Raw genomic sequence first — 18,847 nt, forward strand, 5'->3', positions numbered from 1 at the left:
AAAGAGTAACGTGGAACTGACGTTATGATATGTTAAAGAGATAGCCAATAGGAATTTGCTATATGGCTTAGGAAACTCAAACAGGGGCTCTGTATCAATCTAGTGGGGTGGGATGGGGAGGGAGATGGGAGGGAGGTTCAAAAGGGAGGGGACATATGTATACCTATGGCTGATTCATGTTGAGGTTTGACAGAAAACAAAAAATTCTGTAAAGCAATTATCTTTCAATAAAAAATAGATTTTTTAAAAAGTTCTAAAAAACAAAAAAGGGAGGGGATATATATGTACCTATGGCTGATTCATGTTGAGGTTTGACAGAAGACAACATAATTCTGTAAAGCAATTATCCCTCATAAAAAATAAATTAATAAAAAAAATCAAATACAGTTGACCCTTAAACAATGTGGAGTTATGGGGAACTGACCTCCTTACAGTTGAAAATCCCTGTATAACTTTATGGTTGGCCCTTGGTATCTGTGGTTCCTCATTCTCAAATTCAACCAACCCTGTGTCATATAGTGTTGTATTTATTGATAAAAATCCATGTATAAGTGGACCTTCACAGTTCAAACCCGTGTTGGTCAAGAGTCACTGGTATAGCAGTAGCCATATTTCTAAACAGAGAGTGTATCTGCTATTCTAAACACTCTCTATGACTTTACAAAGTATTATTCTTTTAGCAAAACAGAATTACCTTTCAGCTCTTCTTGTCCTTACTAGCTAAAGTCTAGACCATATAAGTTATGGTAGATTTACTTGCAGTTATTGGCTAAATCCCCTCACCATTTTTACTTTGTCCTTATCTGGGTTTCTGGCCCTGAGATTTTATTGGAGTTTTGTTTTCCTTTCTTTCCGAATTTCCTCATTAAGTTTTTTCTAAGCCTTTATTCCTCCCTCTTCTTTATCTGTTCCCAGCTCCCCTTTCCATGACTTTCATACAGACCCAGCTGTTTCTTCTCCTTTTCCTTTGGGCCTGCTAATACAATATCTTAATGCCAATGATTCTAGGTATCAATATCTTGACCTGCAGGGTTCATCTTGTTAGATGTTGCTTTTGAAATGCAGGCTTCATAGTGTCTTAAAAACTAATGCATCTCGAGTGCCTGATTGAGTGTGTGTCCTAAAGACTGAATGAGGGGACCAGGTTGCTTCTTAGGGATTACAGTGATCGCTCTTTGGTTGTCCCTACAGCCTGCCTTGGGATTTCTTTGGAAGGAATGATGCTGAAGCTGAAACTCCAGTACTTGGGCCACCTCATGCGAAGAGTTGACTCATTGGAAAAGACTCTGATGCTGGGAGGGATTGGGGGCAGGAGGAGAAGAGGATGACAGAGGATGAGATGGCTGGATGGCATCACTGACTCGATGGACTTGAGTCTGAGTGAATTCCGGGAGTTGGTGATGGACAGGGAGGCCTGGCGTGCTGTGATTCACGCAGTCACAAAGAGTCGGACACGACTGAGCAACTGAGCTGAACTGACAGCCTGCCTTCTGCCTTCCAACTCTCCCTACCCCGTCCCATCACCACTACTTCCCTGTCCTATTGTTGGAATGATCTTTCTTAAGCTCTAAAATATATATAGTATCATTTAAGGCATTCAATGGTCAGGCCCTCATTTGTCCACTGGAACTATCAACAGCCCCTCTGCATGTGTCATACCTCAAGGAGGATGGATTTTACTCATCTTTGCTCTTTCCTTCAGCGAGAGTTCATCTTTTTCCACAGAACTCCTTTAATTACTTTTTTTTTTCTATGATTGAACTTAGCACATTCTACTTTGTATCTTGTATGCCTGTCTTCCTGACTAAATTACAATCTTGATAAGAGCCAGGAACATCTCTTTTCTTTCTTTTGATCCCCATGGAGTTTTGTAAAATGTGGTCATTCAGTAAGTGTTCTTCAATTGAGCTGAATGTCATCCCAAACAGGATCAGGAATCTTGACTGGTTGTAGTTGCCAAGAGCAGTTTAATTAGGGCTAACAAATCGAAGTAGATATTTACAAGCTGAGAAATCTGATGCAGTGAGGTTGGAGGGAGTAGCAGGTGTAAAAATAAATTCCAGAGCCTGCAGTGATCTTTTCTTTTTGGGCACAAGGTGGCAGACGGTACCCATTTCAGTAGTTGCATGGAAAGCACCTTGGTGAGGTTGAAATTTTCTGCCCTATTTTTGAAATCTATGTTTACTTAAAAATGGAAAAAAAAAATGAAGCTAGTGCAGCTTGGTGGCTGAAACCTGGATTTGGATGAAGCAGAGATCCACTGCCTGACTGCAGGCGGTTCTCCCAAAGCTCTGGTCCTTCTGTTTTGGACTCATCGCTCCAGTCTGCATCATCTCTGAGCAGTGCATCATGGATGCTGACACATTTAGTGTTTCCCTTAAATGGATGAGGAAAATCAAACATTTTCAGTGTTTTGAATAAATATGCATGAATACTGAGGCTGGGACAGAGGAACTAAAATCTGACGAGAGAATTGAAGTGCAGTTTCCCCAGTAGGTAGCAGACTAGGACAGACGACCTTTGGAAGATCTCATCTGTAATCACCCAAAGAAAACCTTTGTTCTCTCTGTTAGCTCATTGTTTTTCCTTTACAGCACCAAGTGTTTTTCATGTGATCAGACCAGACCATGTAAAGGTCTGATATAATCTGGGATAAAGCTAGCAGGTCAATTTCAACTTACTTATCTGCAACTTAAATGTTAGTACAGGTTTCTGTGTGCTTTCCTGGTGACTTAGTGGTAAAGAATCTGCCTGCCAATGTAGGTTCTATCCCCAGAGGAAGTAAATGGCAGATGAAAATAGTTCTGTTTTTCTATTATCGCATGCCTTTCCTCCTGGCCACAAAATGGCTGCTGCACCTCCAGGCATCATGTTGATGTTAAACAACGAACAGGGTAAGAAAAGAGGAAGGATGGTACTAACTGTACACGCTGTTACCAAGAAGAGCAAAAGCCTTCCAGAATTCTGCTTCTGTTTCTGATCAGGAGGCTTAGGGCTAATTTCCAGAATGGTATCACAGGCCATTAGCTGGGAAAGCATCTACACTAAAGACCAGAAAAAAGAAATAGGCTTGAGATGATTGGAATCAGCCAATGAATAATATTTGCCAAAGTAAGTTTTTATCTTGGTTTTTCATTTGTGTGTCTCCTTCTTAAATTCTCCCTCTTTCCCTCCAGCAAACCCATTCCTCTCTTTGTTTAGAAAGAGGTAGAACTGAGAAAAGTGGTAACATGAACAGTTGTGTCAGGAAGTAAAATTTGTTCTAGAAGAAATTATAAAAGTGCAACAGAGAAAAGAGCACAGAAGGACATGAAGCAGGATATCTTTATTAGAGCAGAGGAGGTCAGAGAAAAAAGGAAATACTGGCTTGAGCAGAGTGGGATGAAGGGAGGCTTTCAAGCTTTAGTCAGTGGATTAATTTCATAGTAGTGCCTTTGCCAGAGGCAGAACTCATCTTGTTGAGTCTTAAAGGAAGCACCACAGACAGTAGACTTTCTTATAGGTCATTTAATTACAGATTATCATATAAGACATATTGTTTTTCATGTCTACAGAGCAAACAACAAAGGGTTTTGTGATACAACCTATTTTTAAATGATACCTATTCAAATATTACCTATTCCATGAATCCTTAATGATTTTTTTTGCCTTAAAAAAGCATCATAACTTTGAATAAAATTTCATAAAGCATCATGAGGATTTCATACTACGACCATTAAGATAGCAATAGTTCTCCCCAGGAGGCCAGGTCTCTTGGCTTATTCAGTTCCTGACTCTGTCCTTCATCTGATCTGCTATCAAGTGGGCCCCCTTGGTACTGTTAAGTCACTGATGACTAAGTGTTCAAATCTTTATCCTGCTGGGATTTTCTAGTCACCATCACTCTCGCTGGAACTGCCACTGTCAGATGACTCACTACTGTCATGCTTTTTAGGGGGGCGAAACCTCCTATTGGAATGGGAGTTCCTGTAACCCCAGGTGCCTTTGCTTTGTGACCCACCCTTGTTCCATGCATAATTATTTTGTCGGTGGGGCACATAATGATTTTTCCTGCTGTGTGTTGTTATGGTTCCCTCATTATTGGGACCGTTATGGGAACCTATTTCATGTTTAATTTCATTATCAAGACCACGAGGAGGAATGAGCTGGCCCTGACCTTCGCTCTTACTGGGAAATCTTTGTTTTTCCTTTGAGGGCTCTTGATATCTAGTAGAATGCTGTGTGCCTTTTCTGCTGCTGCCTTTGCCATTTGGGGGAATTTCATTATAGTTAGTACCTTCAGCTCCATCTCTACTGCCGTCTTTCCTTTGGTCTTTTGAGGGTACGTGCGGGTAGTGAAACTCTATTTCCCCTTGATGAGCATCTTGGCTGCCGCCATGCACTCTGTTTCCTTCTTGCCCAGGGAGTTTCTTAAAATCGGTGCCACCTATGATGTCATTGCTGCCCTCCACCAGGCTTACATCAGTATTTGCCTCTTGGGCTGTTTTACCCCTGGTTCCAGTAGTTTTTCTGCCATTCCTTTCTTTCTCTGGGATCTCATTATAACCTGGTCCTTTTGCATCAGGACTGGTGGTCTCAGTTTCACTTGGGATGGAAAGCTCTGTTTGAATATCTGTACCTTTTCGGTCAGGATCAATAGCATCTCCTTTACCAGAAATGTCCTTGAAAGGTGGACCATCTCCACTGAAAGGAGAGAGATCATTATCTCCTCTTCCTTGAAGATCAGGGTAACCACTGCCCTCAAAATCACTGGGGATTTTCTTTACTTTGGGGAGCTGTTTTAGATAGTCCATGTTGTGTTGGGTGAGGTGGGTAGATTTGCTTTTTACCGGAATATTCTGGGCTTGGGAATCTCTTTGGTGATTCTTAAGTTGTGAGGGGGCTTTAGCATAGTTGGCATCTGCTGGAATTTTGCCTAGGACATTCCTCGGTTTGTTCTCTTTGTTTTCTCCCCCCAAGAGTTCAGTCACAGTCCTGGGCTCCATTCCGTGGTACATGCTATTTCTGATGAGAGCTGCACCATATCCTTCTTGGCTGTGTAGTTTGCGGATAGCACTGTCTCTGTCCTCAGCCCTGTGCTTCCCCTTCGATTCAGGATAGATGGACATCTTTAGGTCACTGTGGGCATTTTCTTTGCTACTGATAATGTAGTCTTCATTCATTGACTGTTTATTTCCCGAAAGACTTTGAGATTTTGTGCTTTTGTTATTTTCATTGGTTCTAGGAAGGAACAAGTCTTCCTCTTTTTTCAGGACGATGTTTTCTTTAGGTGCTGGCTCTTGACTTCTCTTGCCAGAATGGGGAAGAGCAATACCTTTGTTTTTTTCTTCCTGCTAAAGTATAATTTTCAATATAAAGTGATTATTTTATGTTAAGCTTTTAAAATTTAATAATTCTTAGGCAATAATGTTTAAAATCCCACCAGATACTTAATAAAAAGAATCTTTTAACTCAAAAGAGATTTGTTGGTACAGATAATTTTGAAATGGCCAAAGCAGGTTTCACAGAAAAAGAAGAATGAACAAGGCTTTAAGAGTGGGTGAGATTCAAATACATGAAAAGAAAATGGTGAAACTGTCCTAAGATTAAGTAGCATATTCAAATGTTTGGAAACAGGAAACATTTGAAAGATAGTATGAATAAAACTATAAGGCTGGAGTAGAGAAAGCCAAAGGGAATGATAAAAAGGAGAATCCTAAGGGAAGAGAAGTAAATTTTGAAATATAGATTAGGGCCTGATTTTAAAGGAGGATCTGAATTTAAGGAAGACAGAGCATGGTCCTCACCTTGTGACCTTGAGACATTTCAAGTGAAATGGAGTTCATCTTTCAAACGTGATTATTCTCTCTCTCCCCCTCCCCGCACCCCTATTCTCTCTCTTTGTTTTGGCCCTGGTCTTCAAAGGTATAAATATTTTCCTCTCTTCTTTTTCCTTTTTTTTTTTTTACAGAGGATATACAAATAGAAGTTGTAGGTAATACTGAGCTTCTGACATTCAAACAAAGGATCTTGCAACAACTGTTAGTGACCCTAGTTATTGTCTGAAAAGGTAATCATTATCTTTATTTTCTTCCTCTTTTGTCATGTAATAATCCAAATTAGATAGTCTAGATCAATAGTTTTCAAATTTAGCACTTATCAGAACTATTTGGAAGGCTTACTAGAACAAAGATTGTTGGACCCAATGGCCAGAGTTTGTGATTCTGTAGGCTTGGGGTGAGGCTCTAGAATCTGCATTTATGACAAGTTCCCAGCTGATGTTGGTGCTGCTGGCTTGTAACCACCCTTTGAGAACTACTCTTCTAGATCATAAGTTTAAGTAGTGAAGGCCCAGATAAGAAAAGCCCCTGAGAGAATAATGGGATGAAAAAGAGAGTGGAGACGAAGAGTATTTATGCTTGTGCCTCAGTTTTTCCTTTTCGGGAAGAAGGTCTGTAAGGATGCAGCTTCATAGACAGCACCTTACCAACCTGAGGTACAGCCAAGGTGCAAGAAGCTTGAACAACGTGGTCAGGAAGAAAAGGGACTGAGATTGATTTTGCCCACTCACTCTTTCTCTGTGGCACAGGCTAGACATGGAAGCATCTGAGAGTTTTCAGGAGCTTACCAGAGGGAGTGAAGTGGCTCTAAAAGGAGCAATGTATTTAGATGGAGCATATATACTAGGAATAATGTGAGACAAATGCAGACAAAGAGGGATCTACCTTGTCCATGAGATCCAGGAGAGGCTGAATCCCCACTGTCCCCTCCATCACCCTAAGACTGTACTGTTTGGTCCTAAGCCATTGTAGCCAGTGACTTGGCAGGGCAAGCAGTATTGTCCCTTCCGTGTCTGAGGATGCCATGACTTCCCCTCCACTAGTGTATAAGCCACGTGTGTACATTTGGCGTATGGTATGTAGTGGATTACAGAAGGAAATGGCAACCCACTCCAGTATTCTTGCCTGGAAAATCCTATGGACTGAGGAGCCTGGAGGGCTACAGTCCATGAGGTCGCAAAGGATTGGACATGACCGAGTAACCTGGGCACATGTAGTGGATGATGTCAAGCCATACCTGACTCCCTCGTATGCACGCTTGCCATCTTAGGGGGAGATGGCAGAAGTGAGCATCTGAGCATTTTTATCCAAAAGAGACTGAAGTCTTAAAGATTAGATAAACTTAATTTAAATAGGTTGAATTTAAATTAATTTCTTCATACTCCCTCCCCATTTATTAACACACGGGTAAGAGCTCTTGAGCAACAGAACAATTATAGACAGAATAAATAGCATACTTCCCTCCACCTCAAGCTTGTAAGGTGAGCTAAAATTTACAACACTACTACATGAACCTTTGAACTGGTGGATAACATGAAATCAAAATAAGAGATATTTATTGAGGGACTGAGACATATAAGAAGTTGGGCTGGTGTTTTGTGTTCCAGGCAGTACCTGATGACTTATTAAATGGCAGAGGTAGTGGTCCTACAGGGTTTATGAAGTGTGGGGGTGATGTGGTGGGGCAGAGACCTCACATTCAGTCAGGGTTTGCACAGACATACAGAGTGTCAGAATTTCAGGCAGAAGAATTTGGTTTTATTTTATAGAGGATGGAGAAGCAGTGATGGTGTATGAGCAAGAGAGTAACAAGGAGGAATCAAGCTAAGAAAGAACAGGTAGGAGTCTGCTGCAGTGTCTAAGAGTGAGATGTAATCACGTGGATTAGGAATATGCCAAAGAAAAAAGTTATGAAGAAAAACCTTCTACTGGTGCCCAAATAGAAGAAGGGGAAATGGCAATCCACTCCAGTACTCTTGCCTGGAAAATCCCATGGATGGAGGAGCCTGATAAGCTACAGTCCATGGGGTTGCAAAGAGTCAGACATGACTGAGCGGCTTCTCTTTCTTTCTTTTCTTTAATAACTAGAATGTTGACATGCAATAGTGAAAGCAAGAAAAAAGATAACTTTTATATTAGATATATTGCTGTTGAGAGACTATAGAATCTGAGCTCCAAATGCAACATTCAGTTAGAGACAGAGTTTGGTGTCCCAGCCTCCCAGCCCACGTCCTTCACACATATGACCTATGGTCAGCTGGTCCATCCTGGAACATTTTATCAGCTAATTGCTTGTTACTTTTCATGTCAGATAATTTCACTTAAGGATATTCTAATTTTTTTTCATTTTTTTTTTAACCTGCAACCAGTAACTAGTATCCCTTTTTTCCTGATGGAACAGTCATTAAGGTTATTTCCTCTTTCATGTACAACCCTTCTGGGAAAGGAAAGGTTTCCTCCATATTCACTGAATGCTTTGTCTTCACCAGGTTGACATGTGCAGGTCGTTGTTATTAGGTCACTAGATACAGATCCATCCTCAAATAGGAGTACTGTTCTACTTGGAAGTCTGCCTGCTTTTATACATAAATCTTATTAACGTTGGAGGCAGAGGGTAATTGTCAAGATAAAAATGATTTATGGGGGTGTCTTCTATTCTCTGAGTCAGACAGTAAAGCGTCTGCCTGCAATGTGGGAGACCTGGGTTTGATCCCTGGGTCAGGAAGATCCCCTGGAGAAGGAAATGGCAACCCACTCCAGTACTCTTGCCTGGAAAATTCCATGGCTGGAGGGGCCTGGTGCCTGGTGCGACCATGGGGTCGCAAAGAGTCGGACACAACTGAGCGACTTCACTTCACTTCATTTCTTCTATTCTTACGAAGCTGGCTAATATGAAGTACACAAACATTTCAATGTGTAGTATTTTAAAGATATAATTTGAAATGACTTATTTTGGGGAGTTATTATTTACTAATCTTTTATAGTGGCAGGTACATTCTGAAAATAAGTGAGGTTTTCTGATGAGGGAAAATATAATACAAAAGCTTTATAATGAGTTATTTCAGAATAAAAAATATTTTAAACATTTGACTTAAGACATTGCATCTGGGAAAGTTTTACCTGGACGTCTATACTTTCCTTTGCAACCAAGTTCATTAGCTCACTGCTAATAGAAACTTTTGAGTTAAACAGGTACTCTATAATAATCCCTTCTTAATTTTTCCCCCTTCCTATTCTGAAGGGGGAAGGTTTGTTTTATATTTGATGCTTTTATTGCTTTTGAAACAGTAACATGTATACTAATAACTGTGTAAATTTATTTAAAAATCAAACAATTCTTTTATAAAAAAAGTTAAACAACTTCTAAATTGTGGTATATGATGGTCAGTCATTTTGTGTTTGCTTACGCCAGTTGACTTCTGATTGCATTGTTGATTGTATGATGGTTGAACAGTGAACACATCCATTGGCCAATCTTCTTTCCTATATCCTGCTTTCCTATCTCCATGCCTTGGCTCACATTATTCCTTTCATGGAGAATAGTCTCTCCCACACAAATGTTTGCTCAAATCCTACTCATCCTCTAGCTCAATTATTTCAAATATATAGCTTTCCGTGAGCACCAGTTTAGGAACTGATCTTTTCTACTCCAAGCCCTAAAGCATGACTTTTGGGGGTACCACTCAGATAGCACTTTCTTTTTCAGGTTATAATCATTTTTGTAAGAACCTTTTATTCTTTTCTAACTCTGAAATCCTGGAAAGAGTTAAGTTTTCTCAATCATTTATCTCACATAATATCTTGCACAATAGGAAGCACTCAACATATATTTGTTACAACCAATAAGTTTAAAAGACACTGAGTCTTAGAGATGTTAAGTCTTAGAGATGCATTTAAAGAATATTGAGCAGAACAAAATAACATTCTGAAGGGAAACTGCTACTTTTATGGGGAATGAAGCCAGATTTGGGAAAAAAGTAAATAGTCATTTTGCTGATGGCATTTTAAACTGTTTCTAGCTCTTTGGCCAATGAATTTACAAAACGGGACTGAGTAAAAAGAAGTATTGTTTTATTCCAGTGACAGAGCGCTTATTCTTTCTTTTCTAAGCATCCTGACACAGATAGTGTCATCTGTAGAATTAATTTAAGGGACATTAAAATGTGTCACTTTTTCCTAAAAAAGGTCAAAATTATTTCCTTTTAATCCCTTCCCCCATAAGAGCATATGATACATTATGTCCAAAAACCTCCTTATAAAGGATCAAACTTCTCAGTGTGATGAAAAGCAGAGAGATTACACTGCTGACAAAGGTCTGTATAGTCAAGGCTGTATATGTGTCTTCCCAGCGGTCATGTACTTTTGAGAGAGCTGGACTGTAAAGTAGGCAGAACGCCAAAGAATTGATGCCTTTGAATTGTGGAGAAACTTTACTTTACTCAGAAGCAATAACATGAAAGCAATAACAGAAGCAATAACATGAAAAACTCATGGGTGTCTGGGGCCCACCAGCATCACATGTGCTATGGCAGGTCTTGAAGCAGGGCAGGGTTTAGGCCAGGGCACGAGGTGGCCTGTCTGTATCAGGAAGACTCTGGGACACAGAGGTCCATAGCAGAGATGCTCCAGGAGCCTGGGACCAGGGCAAAAGGACAAAAGCACCAGCGAGAGACAGAAACTCCAGACCAGACGAAAGTAAACTGTCTGCCTTACAGTTTCTCCTGGTGTTGATCCAGAGCTGGCTCAGGATAAGGATCACTGGGATTCGGCTTACCTTCATATCAGTTTGGTTTTTCCTTCCAGACGAGGTGGAAACATACTTAAACATATAATACCCATGTTTCTCATGGCGACCCTTGTACGTTATCTACAAAAACACAACATTGTATTAATGTGGGCTTATCTCTTATTTAGAAGTTTTCTGGCTCTCTTTTTAATAGTACAAGAAATTTTTAACTCCGGTGAAGTCTGCTTATGCATCTAACGGATGGTAGTACTTCTGATAACCACAGGAGGGCGTATGTCAGCCAGTTCTCGAAGAGAGCAGCTTGTTTCGTCCGTCTCTAAATCGGTTTTCCTTGATGATGAGTATCAAACAGCTCTCTCCCCCCAGAGTGTATCAATTTTACTATCAAATTTAAATTCAAATGGAGAATTGGTAATATTTTCAGGTAGGAGAAGGCAGAGGGATGAGGAGAAAGGCAGATTTTACAGAATTCATGCTGATGTCAAAATTGGCAAAACTCACAGCATAAACATTCAGGCTCTTAAGCTTGTAGTTTTTGCCTTTGTAATTTTAAGCTAAGATAGAGAACAGAAGATTGTTAGTTTTTAGAACAGAATTTTCTGAGACTGCCAGAAGAAACCCTGCTAAGCAGAAGTAAACTGCAATTTGGTGACATGAAATACTGAGAGTTCTTGTTTAACTTTCTGGTTGCATGTGAAAACTAACTCCATGTACACAGAATTCCTCATAAAGACTTGTTAACTCACTTCCCTTTGTTTTCTCCCTCATTTATTACTTTGTTATCATGTACATGCATGGGAAAATATTGTTTGCTAATAGCAACATCCTAGAATTTTATCCCTCTGAAGGAAGAAATCACATGAAGAGAAACAAGTTCCCATTCAGAAGGCTTTTTTCTTTTGTATCACACATTGTGTGAATTAAAGTGCCAAAATTATGTTGTGTAATTTTCCATTTCCATTCTAGGTACACAGGAATATTTTGGCAGTTAAAAATTTCCCCGTATTGACTTTTCTCTTTATAGAGTTGGAAGAGGTGTATTTAAGAAGAATAATTCTGTTTACCCTCTGTTCTTCCACATAGTCTTGCTTCTTCTTCTCAGCCTGTGGTTGCAATGTCTGAAAGGAAACAAGAAATAAAACATCACCAAATATTTCTTCTTTCATTCATTTCTTCAAACAATAAATGTCTCCTTTATTTTTCTCTCACTCAGTGCTCAGTGCTCAGCCACTCAGTCGTGTCCAACTCTTCGTGACCCCATGGACTGTAGCCCACCAGGCTCCTCTGTCCATGGAATTTTCCAGGCCAGAATACTAGAGTGGGTTGCTATTTCCTCCTCCAGGGGATCTTCCTAACCCAGGGACCAAACCCAAGTCTCCTGCGTTGGCAGGAAGATTCTTCAGCGTGCCACCTGAGAAACCCTTTTCTCTCACTGGGTTATTCAATGTAGAAAATCATTCTGACCAGAAGAAGATGGGCACATACATCACATTTGTTTCTTCATTGAAGGAGGGTGCTGACCTTCCTTCCTAGAGGAAGGCAGTGCTGTCTCTACTACAGAACCTCGTGCAGTGCAGGAGAACAGCTGAGTTGGGAGGGGTGGCCCTCCAAGTGAAAAAGCTTAAATGTCATTTGTATCCACTGAAAAATTTTCCCTGGCACACTGGAAGTGTTTGGTATCAGTGAACTAAAATCAGAGTTGAGTGAGGTGTGGATTGTGTGTGCATTGATTGTGTAAGTTCAGTCATTGCTCTTAGAATTAGGATATGATGCTTCTGATGGTCCATCAAGAGTGAAGCCATGGCCCTGCACCAAAGGGAAAGGAATACACTGGAGAGGGGACTTTAGTGTTGCCAGTCACCTGGGCAGTTTTTTCTTTCAGGGAAAGGGAAAATGACATTTTGAAAGATTGTATTGTATAGAATGTGAGTTATAGAATGACACTATGAACCATTAAGCTTTCTGTTACTTCCACTATCAAAAATCCAGAATTTTACCTAACAACAACAAAAAAAAAAACAAGAAAATTACTTTTTTTTTTCAATTTTATAGTAATTTTTACCCCCTAAGGCATATTTTATAATTCTACCCTTTATTGCCCCCTCCTTTTGTTGGTTCTTATGCAATCATGTGCATATAAATTTAGAACATTGTATTATTCCTCAGAAATATCAAAAGAGCTTAAATAGTTCTGGAAATAGTGCTATAGGAAAGAAAAAATATTAAAAAATGATATAGGTACCTATTAAGAAAAAGAAAGAAATGATAGTTTGGGATATTCAGTATCTTCTTACAGAACACACATGCAACGTGTTAAAAACTTACATGATAGTATAGAGCACCTAAATATAGTTCACAATAATAAATCATGAACTTGTAACAAAGTAACCTATAACAAAGTCTTTATGGTCTAATTACATATTGATGATTATTAATTGAATTGCATGGCCCAACAATCATATTTTACTTTTTCCACTTAAAATTTTGTTTTTGAAGGAAACAAGAATGTTACCCCTAAATATGCCTTTTAAAAATGTGAACCACTGAAAAAGTCTTCTTTGAAATTGTTACAATATTGTTTCTGTTTTATGTTTTAGTTTTTGGCCACAAAGCTTGTGGGCTCTTAACTCCCTGACTAGTGATCGGACCTGTACCCCCTGCATTGGGAAGCGAAGTCTTAACCACTGGACTGCCAGGGAAGTCCCCTAAATATGTGTTTTTGACGTAATTATTTTGAGCTGAAGGCAATTAAGAAATAGAACATGTAGAAAAAATTTCCCTTTTTCTGCCTAAAGGTAGGGAATAAATTCTTCTTTTACTAGAGACAATCTCTTATCAGTCTAGAGATGGCACAGAGGAATATGCAAACAAATCTTGTTAAACTAATCTTAGTCCTAATTACGGAAGATAAGAATTATCTAATCCTATCCTGTTTGTCCTGTCAGTTCTTCACAATATCTTATTACTTTGTCTAAATGGTATTAAAAACCTCCTGCCCTCGTCATGTCTTTCAATCCTCATTCTTTTGTAAAGGCTTCCATGTACAGGTCAAATTATTTTAAAAAATTTGTGTTCTCTTCTCCTGTTAATCTGTCCTTCTTGGTTTCATTTTCAGATCCAGCCAGAGACCCAAAGAAGATTGAGGAAAACCTTTTCCTCTCCTAGAGTTTGAATTTGGATTATATTTCCAGAACACAAGTAAGTGGCTCAGTATACACTGATTTCTGATACGCCTAATCTGTAATTAAATAATTTAGATAATTACCCAAATAGAATCCATATCTGAAAGAAAACGTCACATATAGCTATTTGTAATTCCAAATTTGTCTTTGTATCCTTGCCAAACCTCTTTCACTTGAAATCTGCATCCCTCCTCCTCCCGCACCCCCTCCCCACCCACTTGGCAGTTCTGCCCTTGAACGTGGCTCTGAAATGGAGATGGCCTTGTTTCCTTCAGAGGAAGAAGACTGGCATCCTCTTTTGACCAGTGGTCAGTGGATTGGTGTTGACTTAGCACATTTACTGGAAAATGGTCAGAGATACCACTCCAGCTGTTCTTTGGAATGTGTTGCTCAAAATAGACCCATCCTCGGCGGGTGGGATTGAGCTGGGTCAGCAGGACCCACTCCATCCTTCTCATGCCTAAGCACATACCCCTGTGGCCCTGACTGAGCAAAGTCAGTTGTGTGTATTGGGCCTGGCAGATGTCTATTTTAAGCCATATGCACTCCCACAGGTCTGTTGGGGCATGCGTGCTGAGAGGGGATCTGTTTTCTCAACTCCTACTCTCCTCTGTGGCTGGCATGGCTCATGCTTGTCAGTGGTCGCTTACCCACTCTCTCAGGACCTATATGTAAGTTTTTCTCTGACAACAGAATGACCACTTGCTTCCACGCTTCTCCAACTGAAAAGGTTACCCTGAGAAGTTAGGATGTTTTTCAGACATTATCTTATGAGTACTGTGTCTCCTTGGCAGAAAATATCTGTAACACTCAGCATTTTCATAAGACGATTTAGTCACATCCTGTTCATCTGCGTGAACCAAGGAGAAGAAAAGACACAGAAGGAAACTGGAGCTTGATTTGGGTTAAGCTATGGGGAACTTCTTTCCATCTTTAGCCTCGCTGATGAAGAGAAAATCACTACCAGGATCTCACAGTGTTAGAATGTTGCAAGAATTACAGAAAAGCTCTGGTTCCTTTGTGTAGTATTGCAGTTATACAGTCTAGTTGCTTAGCCTTAGAGCATCCAAGTCAAACCCTTTCAGATTTTGGTAAAATACTGAGAAGTTCTTTTGACATGTTACAATTTGAGTATATTTGCTCATTGGCATTAGCTGATTGAAACACTGTGGCTGGCTATTGGTTTTCTTGAAAATATTCTTTCTGGTGCTTCTCCAAAGGCAACATGTGGACATCTTATAATTCTTCTTACATGTTCATTCAGGGCCTCCTTGGTGACAGACATTTGTGCCAAATGTTGAATACTTCCTCTGTGTTTGGTATTTTATTGTAACTGAACTAGCTAAGTGCTACTAGTTTACAAAGATGTTGCTTAAAGGAAAAATAGATAAAGAGAGCAAGAGATTATATGATGTGCAACTGAATTTGTAAATGCTTACTGGTGCTGCCAGGGTCAGGCTGAAAAGGAGCAGTTCCAAACAGAAGATTCGCATCTTTGAGGATCTCTGTAAAAAGACAAAAATATTTTACCCTAAAGTATTGCTGGTTATGGACGGTAGCCATAAGAATAAATAAAATACCAAAGTCTATACAAACAATCATCCCCTTAGCAGTCCATTAGTCGATTTTCTTTTGTTTAAAAAAAAAAACTGTATATAATTTAAATCTAAGTGTAGAAACTTTAAGAGCTTTCTTATGTTTAATCATTCCAATGTGAATGTGAAAATTGTCCAACATTATTAAAACAATATAGAAATAAATTTATAGATATTTATTTACTCTATTGTCAGCCCAAACTTTTCCCTTTTGTCTTTAGAGAGAGAGAATTTAATTGAATTATTTATATAATTCAGAATAATATTAAGCAAAGAGTTAGTAAACTTGAAGATAGATCAATAGAAATGTAATTTGAACAAGAGAGGGAAAAAAGATTTTTAAATGACCATTTTCTTTTAGCCCTTTGTAAGTGTATTCAGCTTACTCAGGGACCTGTGTGATGATAGCAATGATCAACCCAGAATTCTATATCTTAGAGAGGAAGTATAGCAAAATTAAGAACTGGGGTTTTAAAGTGAGATTTGTGTTTGTGTTCTTGGCTCTGTTATTTAATAGCCAAGGGACCCTGAGCAAGTCATTTACCTCATTTGTAAGATGTGAGTAGTATTTGTAGTTACATCTGATGAAAAAACTCGTAGATAGCTCTTTACACAAAGCCTGGCACATAGTAAGTACTCAATAAAGGTTAGCTATTGTCGTTATTGGAGAAGGAAATGGCAACCCAGTATTCTCCAGTATTCTTGCCTGGAGAATCCCAGGGACAGGGGAGCCTGGTGGGCTGCAGTCTATGGGGTCGCACAGAGTCGGACACGACTGAAGCAACTTAGCATTGTCGTTAAAATAAACAAACAGTTAAAAAATAACATTAAGTTAGTATAGCAACTCATAACAGACTAAATGAATCTGCCAGGATAGCAAGCTCCACTGTGAGGAATGAAATCTTGTTTGCTATCAGCCTGGTGCCCAAATATATATCCTCATACTCATTAGCAAAGTATATGAAGTGGGAGCCACCTGTGACCTGGAGACCAAGACAATTTATATAATACCTATTTTAATAGCTAACATTTACTGAAAACTAAAACGAGCCAAACACTGTTCTAAAAATTTGACATGTATTCAATTATTTAAGCTAACAATAACCCTGTGGAGTGAGGTAGCATTACCAGTCCTGTTTTATAGATTAGGAAATAGACACAAGTTCAAATGATATGTCTCAGAATTCCTAGGTGTTCAGGGGCAGAACCAGGATTAGCAGCCAGGCAATGTAGCTCTAGAGCCAGAGTCTATACCACCTTGAATAAGTTTCTATTCTTTTATCTTATTGCAGAACAATCTACACGGAGTTGATATGAACGCTAATCATAGTATTATATTGGGCTCAACAAAATGATGTTTAAAAGACTAACATTTTATTATGGATAAAGGTACATGTTTATACTTTGGTAAGTGTGTTAAGAGAATCCATTGAGTTTGTTTAAGTCTAGAAAGCCAATGGATTGAAAAGGAAAATTGACATAACTTTGGATGACCCATCTGTTGGTTTTTATACTAAATATTTTACTAACCACCACACAGACATATTACAATCAATATGAAAATTTAAAATTTACACCATTCTTTGGTGGTACTTAAGAGAAAAATACTTCTAATAGGAAAAATAAGCTGAATACTGTTGTAATTTTCAATCATTTCAAAGTAAAAGCTTTGGTGAAATAAAACTATTAAATATATTCTAAAATCCTGGGCTATTATCCTCTAAATTAATGCAATTTTAAGAACCTTAATCCTAGTCATGATTTAGCTTCTAAGCATTTTAGCGATCAGGACAGTATAAGCCATGTATCTAATGACTTACGCTGATCAGTAGAAATATCAGCACAGATGAGGTTTGACAGCATAACTCTGATCATATTATCCTTATTCTGTCTTATAAGCAAAAGTATAGAGTAAAATTGAAGTCTTCAAGTCATTGTGGACATTGATAATATTGGTAGTCAAACCAGAGAGAAAACTGCTACCAAGCCCCAAATTTTAGTTGTTCATTTCTAGAGCTTAGTAACACACTTTCTTTTTATAAAACAAAGCACTAAGTATTACATAGTTATGCCCACTGGAGAATACTTTCAATACGCATTTCTCTTCAAAAGCAATATTCCTACCCGAATGGCATGCATCTTAAAAATGTAAACTATGTTATAAGGCTATTTGCTATCAAGAGAATCGTTACCTGGGGATCTTTGACCTTCAGAATACCTGGTTTCTTCTGCAGGATTAGCAGTCTTTGGGTATTTTGCTGAAATTTAAAGTTTGTTAGAGTACCCAATGGCCAATCAGCACTGGCTCACTTAGCACTAGAAAACAATTTGCTACCAGTGCCCACAGATAACCATAGGGGGCAGAGTAATTTTAATCTAAAAATGTTTTTGTGGTAAAAAGCTGCTATCAAATGTTCCAGAAAATGGGATAAACAGAAAATATAAATACCTCAGCTTGGTATATTATGTTGTCAAATAATTAAAAGTGATTTCAGAACTATTAGTTCTGGCTGAGTAACTCGCAAGTTTATAAATAGAAAACATTGTAGCTATTCTTTTGTGTAGAAAGTTTGTAATTTCAATTGTGCCTGAATTAAATTCAGCAATATTTAAGAAAAATGCATTTGAGTGTCTATTATGTGACAGGCATTAGGGAAATAGCAGCAGCAGTGAGCTGAAACAGGAAAAAGAATCCCGGTCTTCACGGAGTTTATAAGCCGGTGGGGAGACAAGCAATAAACAACATAAATAAGTAAAATACATTATGTTGGGTAGTGACACAGGCTCAGTCTAAGAAGAAAAAGTGTTGCTAGGAGATGACAAAAACAAGCACTGTGAGTGGGAACATTAGGTGAAATTTTAGATTAAGAGGCCCAGGAAGGCCTTGTTGAGAAGGTGACTTTCCAGTAAAGACCTGTAGACATATGACTTTGTAGTGGAAGAACATTCTAGGCAAAAGAAAGAGAAGAGGAGACTTCTCGGGGACAAGAGCCTGCTGGCTTATTTCAAGACAGGAAAGAGGTCACTTTGGCTGGATGGACTGCAAAGGAGAATAGCAGGAAATCAGGCCAGAGGGGTATTAGATGGCAGGTGATGTCGTGCCCCTGGGTCATCAGGAAACTCCTGACTTCACCTGAGTGAGAAGGAAGCCCTTAGAGGTCTTGGGCAAAGGAGGAATTGAAGGAGGGACTGAGTAGGAAAAGGCAGAGTCTGGCAAGCAAGCTCTTGCAGTAATCCGGTCATGAGACATTTGACACTTGAACCAGAAGAGATGGTGAGAAGTGGTCACATTCTAGATTTATTTTGAAAGTAAAGCCAATAGGAATGACTGGTATACTGGATGTGGCTATGAGAGAAAATCAAGAATCAAGGATGGCACCACGGTTTTCCCTTTGAGCGACTGGAAGAATAAAGTTACACTATGGTATTGTTATGGGGGAAGGAAACATTGAGAGTTTGGGTTTGTATGTGAATGTTATAAAATGGTCAACTTAGGACACTGAC

The 18,847-nt window shown here is 39.0% G+C and overlaps 1 protein-coding gene and 1 long non-coding RNA gene across 2 annotated transcripts in view; one reads left to right on the top strand and one right to left on the bottom strand.

The window, feature by feature from the left end:
* LOC112447053 (uncharacterized) overlaps positions 1 to 18,847 on the top strand; it is a 210,256-nt gene that overhangs the window by 144,563 nt on the left and 46,846 nt on the right. Inside the window, exon 2 of the long non-coding RNA XR_003035101.2 lies at positions 13,682 to 13,764. This is a non-coding gene — a long non-coding RNA (uncharacterized lncRNA). The remainder of the gene's footprint in view (positions 1 to 13,681; positions 13,765 to 18,847) is intronic.
* On the bottom strand, positions 3,493 to 17,563 carry MEPE (matrix extracellular phosphoglycoprotein). The gene is made up of 5 exons (NM_001193004.3): positions 17,536 to 17,563; positions 15,188 to 15,253; positions 11,631 to 11,684; positions 10,594 to 10,686; positions 3,493 to 5,330 (listed from the first exon to the last, which is right to left on the bottom strand). Exons 2-5 carry the CDS (start codon positions 15,239 to 15,241, stop codon positions 3,870 to 3,872), a joined length of 1,662 nt encoding a protein of 553 aa, NP_001179933.3. The 5' UTR covers positions 15,242 to 15,253; positions 17,536 to 17,563; the 3' UTR covers positions 3,493 to 3,869.

The sequence above is a fragment of the Bos taurus genome, chromosome 6 (genome assembly GCF_002263795.3).
Source record: "Bos taurus isolate L1 Dominette 01449 registration number 42190680 breed Hereford chromosome 6, ARS-UCD2.0, whole genome shotgun sequence".
Lineage (NCBI taxonomy): Eukaryota > Metazoa > Chordata > Mammalia > Artiodactyla > Bovidae > Bos > Bos taurus.

Bases quoted from the DNA above. Each gene is read 5' to 3' on its own strand.
- MEPE (NM_001193004.3), bottom strand. From the start codon at position 15,241: ATGCGAATCTTCTGTTTGGAACTGCTCCTTTTCAGCCTGACCCTGGCA. The intron at 11,685-15,187 runs GTAAGCATTTAC...GTTTCCTTTCAG, and splicing joins GCCTGACCCTGGCAGCACCA to ACATTGCAACCACAGGCTGA. The intron at 10,687-11,630 runs GTAAACAGAATT...GTGTTTTTGTAG, and splicing joins ACTATGTGGAAGAACAGAGG to ATAACGTACAAGGGTCGCCA.